We start from the raw sequence: 13,666 nt of genomic DNA on the forward strand, positions 1-13,666 counted from the left end.
TACCTAATTTCATTTGTTAGGTAACACCTGTAGTGGTATGATAAGCTTATCTATTCTGAGGATGAACTTTCACATTCATTCATCTTGTTCTCTAATTAATTATTTTTGAGGCGCGTCTAATAGCATGGTGGGCAGTTTTTTAATTCCATTTTAAAAAAAAATCTCAACCTCAACTAGGTGGATCCTTCCAGCAAAAACAAAACATAATAATAAAAAATAACAGGCTTAGTGAATTTTGACCATTGCCTGCAAACTAAGATAATAACTTTTATCCATTAAAAGCCTGTTTATTTAAAATTAAAAAATAAATAATTTTTAAATAATTTAAAGATTTTATAAAAAATTTATAAAAAACAAACATCATTTTATATTTGATTGCAATAATAAAAAGTAATTATTAATTAATTATTTTTAAACTTTATAATATCTTTCTTAATTGTTGTTTTATAAAAATAATTTATTATTATATTGTTTTAAAAAATTATTATATATTTATATATCTTGTCGCACTCTCTCTCATTTATCACATTAAATTATTTTTAAAAATCACTCAAAATAATTTCTTAAAATAATTAGTAGTCTACTTTTTTATATTCTAATTATTTTTAAAGTTTAAATAAATATAATAAAAACTCACAAAATAATTTTTTTCAAAAAAATGTAATTTTTTCATAAAATAAACTAAAACAAAAAAAATTTTAATTGCTCCTTCATATCCCTAGTATAAAACACATTCTAAAAAACGATATTCGTTACTACAAATCACCAAATGGAGGATCAATCACATTTTGATAGAATGTTTAATACTTTAAAATAGGACCCCCATGATGTCCCTCCAAAACTAAGAAAATTTTAATTTTCATCAAACTGACGGTCCGTGCATATCAGAACCCTGTCCCCCATTTTAGACGAATAACAACACCAAGAAATTGTTAAGACACGGAATAGATCATGGCAACAAACACTAGTAAACCGCCAAATGAATACAACCATGATAAGCATTAGCAGAATTCGTTACAGAATCGCAAAAGGCTGGAATAAACGTCTATGAAACCATCCACCAACTGCATTACAATTACAACTCTAGTTAAAAGACAGAACATCACCATTCACCAAGACCATTTACACACTAACACTTGAATTCTAAACCAAGGATTAAATTAAACAGCCTACGCTACCACTAACTATGATAAAGTCAACTTGATGAGAAGACAGGCCATACGAACTGAGAATTCAGAGGGAAAGCTGGTCATTCTTTGGAGGTCTTGTTGATGAGGGACTTGTGAATATGAGGGATGACACCCCCACCAGCAATGGTGCCCTTAATAAGGGTATCAAGTTCCTCGTCTCCTCTGATAGCAAGCTGCAGATGCCTGGGTGTGATCCTCTTCACTTTCAGATCTTTGCTTGCATTTCCAGCAAGCTCAAGAACCTCAGCTGTCAGGTATTCAAGAATGGAGGCCAAGTAAACTGCAGCTGTTGCCCCAACACGCCCATTCGCTTGGATCCTTTGTTTCAGCTGTCTATGGATACGACCCACAGGAAACTACGCCATGCCACCCAAATATGCATGGAATCAGATAAAACTAGTAAACAAGAGAAAATCCGAAAAAAAAAATTTGCTGGAAATAAGTAACCCAGACGGAAGCTAAGAAATTTGCCCCCCCCCCCCCCCGAACTAAAAAACAAATGTTGTTTCATTGTTTTACTAGCATTGTGTACCTCATAACTTATCTTTTATGGTCTTAATTTTTTACTCAAACGAAGAAACAGTCGAATATAGTACTTTATTGTGGCAAGAAAAATAACTAACAAAAAAGCAGAGGTGGGACAAATCCATGAATTCCATAATATCTTACGAAGATAATAACAAGAAAGAGTGCAGGCCAGCGAAATAGGACAATGCGCTTAAAGCCAAGGACAAACAGTTAAAAGTATCCAAAAATTCCAGCTAACGTGAATAAGTTGGTAACATCAGCCGAAGAGGTGGTGGCTTACCTGGATTCCGGCACGGGATGACCTCGAAACAGGCCTTTTCTTATCCTTATCTTTGTCCTTGTTAGCAGTCGTGGTTTTTGCAGCCAAAAGTCCCTTCCCTCCTTTTCCCGCCATTTTCTAAATATTGAACGCATGATTAAGTATTTCATAAATCGAAACGAGGGGAACACATACAGATCTATAGAATAGAACAAACAGATGAACAAAAGAAAACGTCAATTTCTTCCTCAGAACATGGCAAAGACATTTCGGGGAAATCCGGAACAAAACAAGAAAGACAGTTAGATAGATAGTTTGTATGACGCGTTTGGACATAACCAGGAGTAGTTCAGCACCTATGATAGAGAGATCGAACACAAAGAAGGTCGATGAGGAAAAAAGAAGCGAGGAATTGGGGGTCTAGTTTAACATTTTTGTGAGACCAAAGGAGAAATCTTGATGCCAGAAACAGATGAAGAAATGCAGTTCCAACTTCAAATCCACATGACAGAGAGAAAAGAATCTTAAAAGCGAGCATCAAAATGAAATCTCGAACATCATGGCCTGAAACAAGAGGTCCCATGCCGGAAGAGAAATTACCTGATAGTAAAGAGAGCCAAAAGCCAAAGAAGCGAGAAGAGCGGTTGGGCAGTCGATAGCAATAGGACGCCAAATGCCAGATGGGGATGGACGGGACAGATGCTAATGGCCTAATATGATTCAAATGTTTTGAATCCACCAAATCAATGGAAATGGCGGTCAATCTTGCGTGGGAAAAATTTTCCCCATTTTCCGATTCCAATTTCGAAAACGTGTGAAACCAAGCAACGCGGGCCCATCAGGCCCATCTTCCAAATGGGTTTACACTGCTCCTAAAGCCCAAATTTAAGGATAAGGTTTTGATTGGCTGCACAGCTTCCTGAAGCCGCGAACTTTCAGTTCTCTTCACTCCCACGGAAAATGAAGAGTGGCAAACAATTATCCCAGTAGGTAAGAGCTGATTGGAAGCCATGACTAGGACTTTATTTTCTCCGAATTCAAGTATAATCAGCGCTTCTAGTTGTGGAACACAATGTTTATCATCCCAACACACAACGTTGTTGGGTGTTCCTCGACAAAAGATATTTTTGGGAACTAGAATTCAGAACCGTCGTGTGTTTGGGGAGAAGGAATCGTCGAATAGAATTGTGGTGGTGAGTGTGACCCGAGGCTCTGCAGATTCAAGCAAGTCAGAAGAAACAATCCCTTCGTGGGCTAAACCAGATTCAGATGAACCTCCACCTTGGGCTCGGGACGAAGCCAACAATAATGCTTCCCAGCAAGCGTTTGTCATCCCCTTCTATGTTTATTTACTCGCGTCTGCTATTACCGCCATTGCCGCCGTAAGCTTTTGCATTTAGTAGCATATGTCTTTCCGTCCTTGTCCTTTTCCTTTGTTATGTGGTTCTCGTTGGTTAATTTGCTTGATATCTTATGGCAGATTGGTTCCATATTCGAGTACGTGAACCAAAGGCCAGTTTTCGGAGTTCTGAGCTCCGACAGTATATTTTATGCTCCCTTGCTTGGATTCTTTGCATTTACTGGCATTCCCTTCTCGGTGAGTACTTTAATAATTTACTTGATCATAATTATCTCTCTCTTATATATTTCATTAATTTATTGATTAATTAGAGACTTGGCTAATTCTTTTTATCAAATCATCACTCTCAACTTAATCTGGCCACTGCTGGGTTGAATTCAAAACGAATTGTAAATTGGTGATTTTATTTTTAAATGTGGAGACCATTAGTTGAGAATGAGCCAGCTAATTGAAGTTGATGTTGAAAACAGGGATTTTTGTGGTTCAAGTCCGTTCAAGCTGCTAACAAGGAAGCTGAGGAACAAGACAGGAGGGATGGGTACTCATAGAGATGGGGTCTCAGGATCCGCTCATTCGATCGCTTTGCTGCCCACCTGATCGACACCTTCTCTTCAGTTCTTCACTTTCTTATGTTTTGTGAAATCGTGTCAATATAGTACAAAGTGGAAGAGTATTGATTAACTTGATATGAGAAATCATCAAGTCATAACATAAAACGCCAGAGATCAAATTGCTTCTAATGTGATAAGATGCCGTACTTCTGAAACAAAACACACATCATCGACGGCATTTAGAGACCCATATTCGGCTATCTCAAATAACCCGCTACGGGCTTTTCTCACGAACCTTTGTTGTGAGTTGTGACCCATCTTGCCTTGGTGCCCTGCTTTTTTAAACTCTTGCTGATAGCATTTATCAAGTAGATGCCTTCTCTGCACTTTATCAATCATACTAACAAATGAATTTCGTACCGGAGATTTTAAGGGTTTTATCGCATCAATCAAGTTATATTAGGAAATACTGTATTCTATTACTGATTTTTACTCGTTTATTGGTTATTGATGTGATTCGTAAATGACGCAAGAGTACTTCAATGCAATAGTTGATTCTGGAAGTGGTGATAGTACAGCTGATATTTTAAGTGACAGTACAGCTGATATTTTAAAGAGTTAATAATCTTTCTATTGTTGCTTCAATTCAACGTCAAAGTATCAACAAGTGAAGTTCAACTTCGAATCAGATCTCTTTCATTCCTCATTTTCCTTCCCCAGCACACATTTGACACCCAAAAAAATGACATGTTTAATTCAATTGCATGAATTAGGATTACAAGCAACACCGAGACATTTTACTGATTCATGGAATTTGATTGGCACATTTAGGTAATCTAATGTTGGCCGGTGCATAACAGATTATGTAATCCCCGTTATATAACTTTAGGTGTGTTATCCGTATTCATGCTCCCATGAATCAATATTTGGACATCTATACCCTTGATAAATAAATATTTGGATATCTTTCACCCTCTATTTTTGCCTTACAATGAATGAGTAAAAATATCATTTCACGTTTATTTTTAATTTTTCCTAGATAATATACAAATTTCATTCCATGATTCCCTTTTGGTTAAAAAAAAAAATTATACGATTCCTTAATGGCATATGCCGAACAAATATTCTATAATTGTCATTCCATTACACAACATTCTCTGCTACTAAATTCCATTACTTTCTCTGGGATTATTTAAACCAAATGGGCACTGACGTGTGACATAAAGGATTTGAATGAAAATCAATTGGACCATAGGTGCTATGAAACAATTTAATATTTTGGGGGCCCATATCTTCACTGTGTTTTTGGCACTTCCTTCAAGACATGAAAGATCTTATAGTGGTGGTCCGCTTTTGCTAAAATCCATCGCCACTTCTTTTACTGCCCACAACCTTAATCCTTCTTATATTTTCATGTTTCATGTAGCTCGAGCCGAAAATCGCAGTATGCGTCGACGTATAACGGACCTCCGAAAAGCCCAAGCTGTGATGCGAACCAGGGTCGAGTATTTTTGTCTTGTCAAAATGGTTTCATGCTGTAAAAGAATTTTTAAAAAGCTTGAGCTATTTAAACTCTATTCATCTCTGTAAAGTAGATTTTAACGTGATTTAGATAAAAATTTAATTAATTTAATTTAAAAGATGAAAATGTAATAATTAAGCTGAAGAATTAGAGAAAATAGATTTAACATTCAGAAACTGACAAGTGAACAGGAATAGAGAGAAAATAATAAAAAGGTGCCTAGAACTGGAATCTGAAACAGAAAACAAATACAATAACCACCGACTGACCGACTGTGAGTGCATTTGCATCACTCGTCCAGAGTCCAGACGCCAGAATCCAAAACCAGCATTCATTTGGAAAAAGAAAAATCCGAAAACCAGCACAATCGACAATTTTGACAATGATGGCAGGCTAGGACCCATGACGTGTGCTCAAGGAACAGTTTAGTTCAAAGGTTGTCCCGCCAAATGTCCGCGTGTTTATTTATTTTTATTATTTATCTTTCACAGCACTTGAGGTGATACCTGAGGGGTTCTCAAGGGCTGATCTTTATGGGTTTGGTACTTAAAATTATTTATTTTTAATTTATTTTTTACATTTGGCCTTTATATAAAAGATTTAAGGTCTGATCCGGAAACCTATTAAAAAAATAAAAAAATTTAAATAAAATTAAATATTATAAATTAATAAAAATATTCTGAAACTAAAAAAATTAAAATTCACAGAATATTTTAAAAATTAAACAATATATTTAAAAATATAAACAATACACATTCATCAATGAAAATTCAAATCCTCTTCATTTACAAATAAAATATTAGATCCCTCGAATGTAAGTGTACTTGTTAGAGATAGAAGTGAAAATTTAATGTCAATTACCTTTACAACTTCTTCTTCATCATCTATAATAAATATTAATTAAATTATGTAATTAATATATGTGTGTGTAATAATCAAGCTTATCAAGGTTTAAAAGGCTGCTCAGGTTCAAGCTCTTTTTTATAAGGTCAGGCCTTCAAATCCAATTTTTTTAAAAAAAAATAATTTTTAAAGCTTGAATATTTATTTAAATAAAACCTATAAGATTAGCTCCTTAAACCGGCTCTTATTTTCTACTTTACATGATGTTAAGGCTTATCTCTGCTTGAGCATACTGCGCACACAATAACCTGATAAATTTCAAAACGGTGGTCCAGAACCTTCAGTGGATCTAAGACCTTTTCGACAATTATCTATTGTTTCGCCTTAAAAAAAAAAAAAAGTAAAAATAAGATTTCAGCTAACAAGCCACGCTGTGCACTCACTAGTCATTACTGTGATGTGTTATATTTGGAACATCCTTTCAAAAGTATATTAGAAACACAAGAAAGTCAGTTATAAGTCCCCATCGCTTTTATTAGTTGATCTTTGATATCGCCTAACATCAGTTCCCAACTCTTTCTCTTGTTGCCATCGATGGAGCGAAAAATGCGTCAAATGTTCCTGTTGCCTTTCCCCGGATGAGGCACGTCTAAATTCTCTATGAAGTATCTTTTTTATTGTTGTTTGTAGATGTCTCTTAACCAGTAACAACTATGTTTGAAACACATTCATACCTCACATTACATGTAGGTATTTCTTCTAACGAAAAATTCAATCTCTAGTTCACTGTGAGTGTGTTTGGGTTTCCATGGGTAAAAATTAATCATAGAAAAAATTGATTAACAACACATGATGATGTTTAGATAATATTTTCAAAAATTGATTTTGATAATTGAATATTTGGATAATTATTCAGATTCAATTATAAATATAAGGGAACAAATAAAAAAACGGTCAAATGCTAAGAATTGATTTTCAAGTGGAAAAAAAAACTTATATTAAAGGGAGTTTTACAAGACAAATGAAATTTGAAAAAATTGAACGTGTTTGGATAAAATTTTTTAAAATCATAATTTTGGACCTAAAGTTGATTCTGAACATGTATCTAAAGAGGTCCTATATCGTAATGAACTAACACATTTTGGAAGATGCAAGCCCATTGGCTAGAGCACTCCTTTTCATTTCTCCTATCCCTCTCTTTTAAGGTTGCAGCGCACTTATGTTAATTTTTTTTTTTTAAAAAAAGAATAACTAATATGTCTAGATTTTCTTCAAATTTCTCTATCGATACCATAAGTTACTATATAGATTGGCTTCACGATTAACCCTCTCATTTTTATAAGTAAAGTTCGTGAAGATAAGGGTATGGATGTTAAGAGTATGATCCTAGAACTATACAAAAGCGATGTTAAGGAGAATGATGGGGGAAAGGGTTAAAGAGATTAGGAGAAATGGATGGAGATTAAACCAAGTGGGCTGTTGCCAGCTGGATGAAGAGGAAAAAAATCAGTGAATGAGTTGATGTCTGTAGGGCTCATAGGTCTTGATATGCTATTTATCCGCCTATTGTCCCGATATTGTTATATCTTTGTCGCCACCGGCCCACCGGGTCCGCCCACGAGGATATCGCCGGGCCCTCTACATTAATTCAGTCATCTTAATCACGACGTAACTGCCACAATTAATAAGCCAAGCAGATCCCCGCTGAGTCCCTCCAGGGCAAATTTTTCCCCACCTTCTTTTCGTCATCTTATCTCCACGCTTCGATGATCAGGTAAGGTACAGACTAATCGGAATCCTGCTATATGTGATTGTTATTATTAAAAATGGCTTTATAAATATTTTAAAAATACTTTTATCATATTTATTTAACGAGGCTTTATATTTTAAAAATTTAAACTTGAGACTACAAAATAGGCTAATTTAACCAAATATTACTCAATAAAATAAATAAATAATTTTAAACTATTAAAATTTAACTTGTATTAAAATAAAAAAATGAAAAGATTTAACAATGATATATGAACTGTGCATGTTAAACTTTTAACTTTTTGAATTTATTTTTTCATATAATAATTATTTCATAAAACAATTAAATTTTTTGGTAAAAAAATAATTAAATTTGGACCATTCGATCTAGGTGAGATGAGAAGGGAGAAAAAAAGGAGAGAATTATGAGAAGATCCGGACCCATCAATAAGTCAACAGAGAAGAAGGCCCATTAAAAGCAATAGAGGTCAAGAGGTATTAAAATTAACAAGTAATAATTATCAACTGCGAGTGGGCACTGTGATCGTACTATTTATTTTTTTTTAATTTTTTTGCCATTTGAACTGTTAACACGAGCATCTGTAAAAGTAAAGAAGAGTGAGTTGATGGGCATATTGGCGTGGTCATGTAAGGGAGCGTGACTGCGTGAGGTTGAGGATAAAGACCCCTATAATTGGAAGAAGCAAAGGATGGACCAGAAAGATGTAATGCTACAACTACCATTTCAATGGCTAATTCGATTTTGCCATATATTTTCATTCAATAGTATCTTTCTTCAACTGTGGGTCAGACAAGATAGACTCATGGAGGCGACATGAATGAACGACCGCGTGCGCTGTTTTTGTCAGGACTTGGCGACCTCCGTTTGTGTGTGGAGAGAATTGGACCATAAGCATGGGCCTCGATTATTTGTTTTGGGCCTCACATTCTTTGCCGTGGGCTCCTCCTCCAATACGACTGCCCCCCGTGGGGCCCTCTCCTTTATTCACCCCCATCAACCTCTCCCAAGCCTCACTGCCTTTCTCCCTGCGTCCTAATCCTCCCTATTTTCTTCCGCTCACACTATACTTTACACCTTATACTACACCAGTAAATATGTCTTCTAGTTTACCTTCACGTTATATAAATTGCATTACTTTATCTTTTTTGGGGGGAAAATCATATAAATATCATATTCTATATTAATTTATAATAAATAAATCGAGTGAAAAATATGGATAATCACATTTATACCTTCATCCTCTAGTTTTGTATTTTTTTTCCAGTTAAATTCTGGTTTAAAAAAGTAATATCACTGCTCACGGATGTGCGACCCCGAGACGATGACTCTGGGTCACCCCATCAAACTGAAAGACAGGACGTTGGAGCAGGGCCCATATCGGGGGGAGCATTTTTTTTTTTTTTCCAACCTCCCGAACCAAGTAATCGAACGGGCGAGGACAAGGTATTTGGTTGGCACTCGACACTCGTGGCACCATCGCATGATCTGAGTTTGAGGGAGGCTCAAAGGGCAAAACTGAACGGGCAATAGTTTTGAACGTTTCCTCCCTTAATTTTCATAAATCGGAAAAAGAACTACTTTGGGAAAAGCGAAGTGGATTAGTTTCCAAGAATAGCTCCGCGCTCTCGAGTAGCAGGGACCCCACCTCCGGTTCGGTACCCAAAATTTCACACAATATCCACTTTGCAAACTGCCAACTACAAGTGCGAAAGCCCCTGCCATCCCCTCCCCTACCCGCACTTATCCCATATCTGCGTGGCCCCACCACCACTTATCTCATTTCCATTTTTATCCTCCTCCTTTCACCCTATTTACAATCGTGACAACCCCCTTCCCCTCCTCATGCAACTTTCACTTCAAGGTGTATCAATTTTTCAACCTCCCCAACATCATTCCGCAAGATTCTTAAACTGTTAGACATGACAAAGACACTGAACCAACCAACCGGACGATGTCCTGTGTCCCCAGGGGCATTTTCGTCTAACCAGCCCCTTATCTAACCACCGTTTCTTCTCTTCCGTCTTCAAACACCCCCATCATTTCCAATGTAACTAGACTGTGCATTGCACGTTATCTTCCCGCTCTGGACGCTGCAACTTGACCCATTTGCCCTCCTGCTTCCGGATTCCTCTTCCCTAACGACCGGGCATTCTAGTCACACGAACCACACCTCGGGCTTAAAACCCCCAAAAAGGGCGTGCCATTTTCGTTCTTTCCAGCCCATGCCCCCATCGTGAACCCCCCAAGTCGTCCGCATCACCCACGCCTCAGGTGTTCCTGTACGACAGGGGCAGTTTCGGTTATCTATATTGCAGGTCACAACTCACAGCCTTTGTGGCGCCACCTGCTATCGACACGTACTACCATACCCTGGGTCTTGGAATCTGCCACGTAGGATTCACCCGTGGCCACTTCGCCTGCTCATGCTTTTCCCACTCTTCGCCTGTTCGTTCCCTTCAAATACTCCACGCCCGCTGATCGGTTCCTTATCTTCGCCTTGCAAACAAGCATCCCCGCACCCGGACAAAACTGACGCTCACGTTTCCATGTCCGGTGACTCGTCGGACGTTACCTTTGGCGAGTTCGCGGAAATGGAGGACCTTCACGTCGCTTTTTCCCCTGATTTTCTGAGGATTCGCCTGACTTAATGCCGTCGCTTATTTCGGAGTTCTTGCCGTGTTTGGTAGAAGAACTAAGCAAAAGCGACTTTACTTGGCAGAGTTTTCAAGTTATTCCGAGCCATCTCCTGCAAAACCGAGGTCTATTAAAACTATATAATAATCGGAGAAGTTAAAAGGGAACTGTTCTAGTTTGTGCGTCCCGAGTTGCCTATGCGGTGCATTGATTTTTTTTTTTTTTTGGTTCCTGTTGATTTTCTGTGAATGATTTGGTTTAGCTCTTCGTCCTAAAATTTTGAACTAGTATGCGGAGAATCGAGGTAGTTTTACTGTGTTTGAGAGATTCGATTAGCTTTTGGTAGTTGTGTAATTTGACTCCCGAGTAATTGAAAATTCAGTTCGGGGTTTGCAAATGGAATAGTGGAATTCAGAGACTCTAAGACTCTCGAGTCATGCCAATGAAAATTCAGCCGATCGATCCTCAGATACATGCAGAGGGGACTAGGCCTGAGCAGGCTAAGCCCATCGTCAAATCGCGATTGAAGAGACTCTTTGAGCGCCAGTTCCACGGTGTTCTGAGAAATTCTGCGGCAGAAAAGGTCGGCGGCGAGGAGCTGCATTCGGCTAAAGATGTGCTAAACGATTCCAATGATTTTGAACCGAGTTCGGTGTGTTTGGCGAAGATGGTGCAGAATTTCATCGAGGAAAATCAAGAGAAGCAATCCTCTCTCGTCAGGTGTGGACGAAACCGCTGCAACTGCTTCCATGGAAACGGTGATGACAGCTCTGACGATGAATCCGACGTATTCGGTGGTTTTGGTGACTCCAACTATTCTTTGACTGCAGAAGCGGTTGAAATTCTGAAGGTAACGAGTTTCTTTAGAGATTAAATTTAGAACCTGGTTTCTTGTTTTAAGAAAGAGACCGTTTATGTTTGTGAACAATTTTTTTTATTTTTAAATGGCTTTCCTTATTTAATTTGGATAGGGTCTGGTGGCTTGTGCAAGTGTGTGTGAAAGGAATTTGCTAGCGGACACTGCTAAGATAGTCGAGAAGAATAAGATTTGCAAGCGTAAAGACGATTTTTGCCGAAAGCTTGTAATTGATGGGTTGTTGGCTATCGGATATGACGCGTCAATCTGCAAATCTCGCTGGGAAAATTCTCCCTTCTGTCCTGCCGGTACTCTCTCACTTCAGTACTAGTCATCGTTTTCAATTTGGAAAATTTTTAGCTGTGTTTGATTACCGGGAAACTCGAATTCTGCTTTTCTTTTCTTTTGTATTTTTGGGTGGGTGGGAGGAGAATGTTAACCTAATACTGGAGAAAGTTCGATTCAGACGGGAAAAGTGTTTCTCTTGGTCTTGGGTATCATTTGATCCTGAGATTGAGACTGTGACATAAATCTCCGGTATTCACCAGGAACGAGTCGCGTTTTAAACAGCTTGTTCATTGAAGAAATTCAGTGAAATGAATAACAAATTGTCTTTCACATAGCTTATAGAATTCTACTGAATATCATATTATCCTACAGGTGAATATGAATACATTGATGTAATCGTCGAGGGCGAGCGGGTGCTTATAGACATTGATTTCAGATCAGAATTTGAAATTGCTCGATCAACGAAGACGTACAAGACGATTCTTCACACTCTGCCCTGCATTTACGTGGGCAAGTCCGATCGGTTGCAGAGCATAATAGGAATCGTATCGGAGGCCGCCAAACAGAGTCTGAAGAAGAAGGGCATGCACATCCCGCCATGGAGGAAAGCCGAATACGTTAAAGCAAAATGGCTCTCTCCTTACACGCGAACCACACCCACTAAGCTTGAGTCGCACGAAATGAAGGAAACATCGGAAAAGCATCCACCTTTAATTGGAAGCAGCGAGTTTGGGCAGAGTAACAGGGAAGGAAAATCTGCTGATGATGAGGAGTGTTGTGGTTCCGTGTTTTCTTTGTCTGAGGGTTCTGGGAAAGACGATAAGGCCACGGCAGAGACAGCTTGGAAACCTCCGGCGCTGAAGCCCAAGAGCATCCAGTCAGGGGCTAAGATCGTCACTGGCTTGGCAGCAGTCTTGGATAACCCTTAGAACCATGAACCATGAAGTTTTGTTTTTGTTTTTTTTTTTTTTTTTTTGGCTTTTCTCGGCGTCTTTTTGCCAAGATGAGAGCTCAAAATGATATAGATGTAACAGTTCTATCCCTTCTCTTTTTTATGTAAAGGGATGAATTTACTTTACTGATATGAATGAATTAAATAAAACTTGACATATGATTAGCAAAACCCATAATTCGATTCTTTGCTTACAGCTATAACTACGGGTTTTGCTGAGTTCCTGGCTTAAATTATATGTTAAAGACAAATATAGTCCATAGCGTAGGCTTATGGTCTTGCTTGATTTACTGTTATTTTTTTCTTCAAGAAGAAGGAAAATTGAGTTGACAAATAAAGATCGGAAAGAAAGGTGAGCAATGCTGTTTTAAAATTCGTAACAATGGCTTCCCTTGCCCAGAATCTAGATGCAGTGCAGTATTAGATCACAAAACTGCATCTCTAAAAATTAGTAGCATACGATACAAGTGTAAGTAACAATTAGCAATTAACGAGCATTATTCGTTGTTTGCGTGACGGTGCATATCTAATATTTTAGATACCAATTTGGCAGGTCGCTTCTACCACTAATCTCGTATTTATTCCCCACATCTCAAACACCGTCCTACTCCTACAACACGACAGGGTCTCTCTTCTTTTTCAAATGATCACTGTGACAGTTGTCTTGCTTTATACGCTCAAGCGATCATCATATCAAAAAAAAAAAAAACAAAGAAAAGAAAAGAAAGAGAGCAGCGCAATCTCCTGATCAAGTCTTAACATTTCTTCTCCCGTCGCATCATTATTGTTGTCATGATTATGGCAATAGAGAATTGAGATTTCCGTCGACGTTTCAGTCGAAACACTATGTGATGATGGTACCCACCCCTACGCTCTTAGTTTTTGGCTGGTGAGAAAAAACCGATGCTCTAT

The 13,666-nt window shown here is 37.9% G+C and overlaps 3 protein-coding genes across 4 annotated transcripts; 2 read left to right on the forward strand and 1 right to left on the reverse strand.

Annotated features, from left to right (window-relative positions):
• Positions 1 to 945: 945 nt before the first annotated feature.
• LOC129293238 (histone H2A variant 1-like) lies at positions 946 to 2,735 on the reverse strand. Of its 2 annotated transcripts, none has more exons than XM_054931083.1 (3): positions 2,578 to 2,735; positions 1,999 to 2,115; positions 946 to 1,546 (listed from the first exon to the last, which is right to left on the reverse strand). In XM_054931083.1, exons 2-3 carry the CDS (start codon positions 2,110 to 2,112, stop codon positions 1,250 to 1,252), a joined length of 411 nt encoding a protein of 136 aa, XP_054787058.1. In that variant the 5' UTR covers positions 2,113 to 2,115; positions 2,578 to 2,735; the 3' UTR covers positions 946 to 1,249. The 2 variants fall into 2 exon arrangements, with proteins under 2 accessions (XP_054787058.1, XP_054787068.1); XM_054931093.1 differs by lacking the exon at positions 2,578 to 2,735 and adding an exon at positions 2,334 to 2,535.
• Positions 2,736 to 2,892: 157 nt separating this feature from the next.
• Positions 2,893 to 4,312, forward strand: LOC129293231 (uncharacterized). Its single transcript, XM_054931070.1, has 3 exons — positions 2,893 to 3,359; positions 3,458 to 3,574; positions 3,808 to 4,312. Exons 1-3 carry the CDS (start codon positions 2,988 to 2,990, stop codon positions 3,883 to 3,885), a joined length of 567 nt encoding a protein of 188 aa, XP_054787045.1. The 5' UTR covers positions 2,893 to 2,987; the 3' UTR covers positions 3,886 to 4,312.
• Positions 4,313 to 10,340: 6,028 nt separating this feature from the next.
• LOC129305218 (uncharacterized) lies at positions 10,341 to 12,932 on the forward strand. Its single transcript, XM_054945206.1, has 3 exons — positions 10,341 to 11,508; positions 11,630 to 11,822; positions 12,175 to 12,932. The coding sequence occupies exons 1-3, from the start codon at positions 11,095 to 11,097 to the stop codon at positions 12,729 to 12,731; spliced, it is 1,164 nt and encodes a 387-aa protein (XP_054801181.1). The 5' UTR covers positions 10,341 to 11,094; the 3' UTR covers positions 12,732 to 12,932.
• Positions 12,933 to 13,666: the final 734 nt, after the last annotated feature.

This window comes from Prosopis cineraria, unplaced genomic scaffold (assembly GCF_029017545.1).
Source record: "Prosopis cineraria cultivar Desert tree isolate PC_DT_omini unplaced genomic scaffold, ASM2901754v1 PC1, whole genome shotgun sequence".
NCBI classification, from domain to species: Eukaryota; Viridiplantae; Streptophyta; class Magnoliopsida; order Fabales; family Fabaceae; genus Prosopis; species Prosopis cineraria.

Bases quoted from the DNA above. Each gene is read 5' to 3' on its own strand.
- LOC129293238 (XM_054931083.1), bottom strand. From the start codon at position 2,112: ATGGCGGGAAAAGGAGGGAAGGGACTTTTGGCTGCAAAAACCACGACT. The intron at 1,547-1,998 runs GTAAGCCACCAC...GGCATGGCGTAG, and splicing joins CATCCCGTGCCGGAATCCAG to TTTCCTGTGGGTCGTATCCA.
- LOC129293231 (XM_054931070.1), top strand. From the start codon at position 2,988: ATGACTAGGACTTTATTTTCTCCGAATTCAAGTATAATCAGCGCTTCT. The intron at 3,360-3,457 runs GTAAGCTTTTGC...ATCTTATGGCAG, and splicing joins CTATTACCGCCATTGCCGCC to ATTGGTTCCATATTCGAGTA. The intron at 3,575-3,807 runs GTGAGTACTTTA...TGTTGAAAACAG, and splicing joins TTACTGGCATTCCCTTCTCG to GGATTTTTGTGGTTCAAGTC.
- LOC129305218 (XM_054945206.1), top strand. From the start codon at position 11,095: ATGCCAATGAAAATTCAGCCGATCGATCCTCAGATACATGCAGAGGGG. The intron at 11,509-11,629 runs GTAACGAGTTTC...TAATTTGGATAG, and splicing joins AAGCGGTTGAAATTCTGAAG to GGTCTGGTGGCTTGTGCAAG. The intron at 11,823-12,174 runs GTACTCTCTCAC...ATTATCCTACAG, and splicing joins TTCTCCCTTCTGTCCTGCCG to GTGAATATGAATACATTGAT.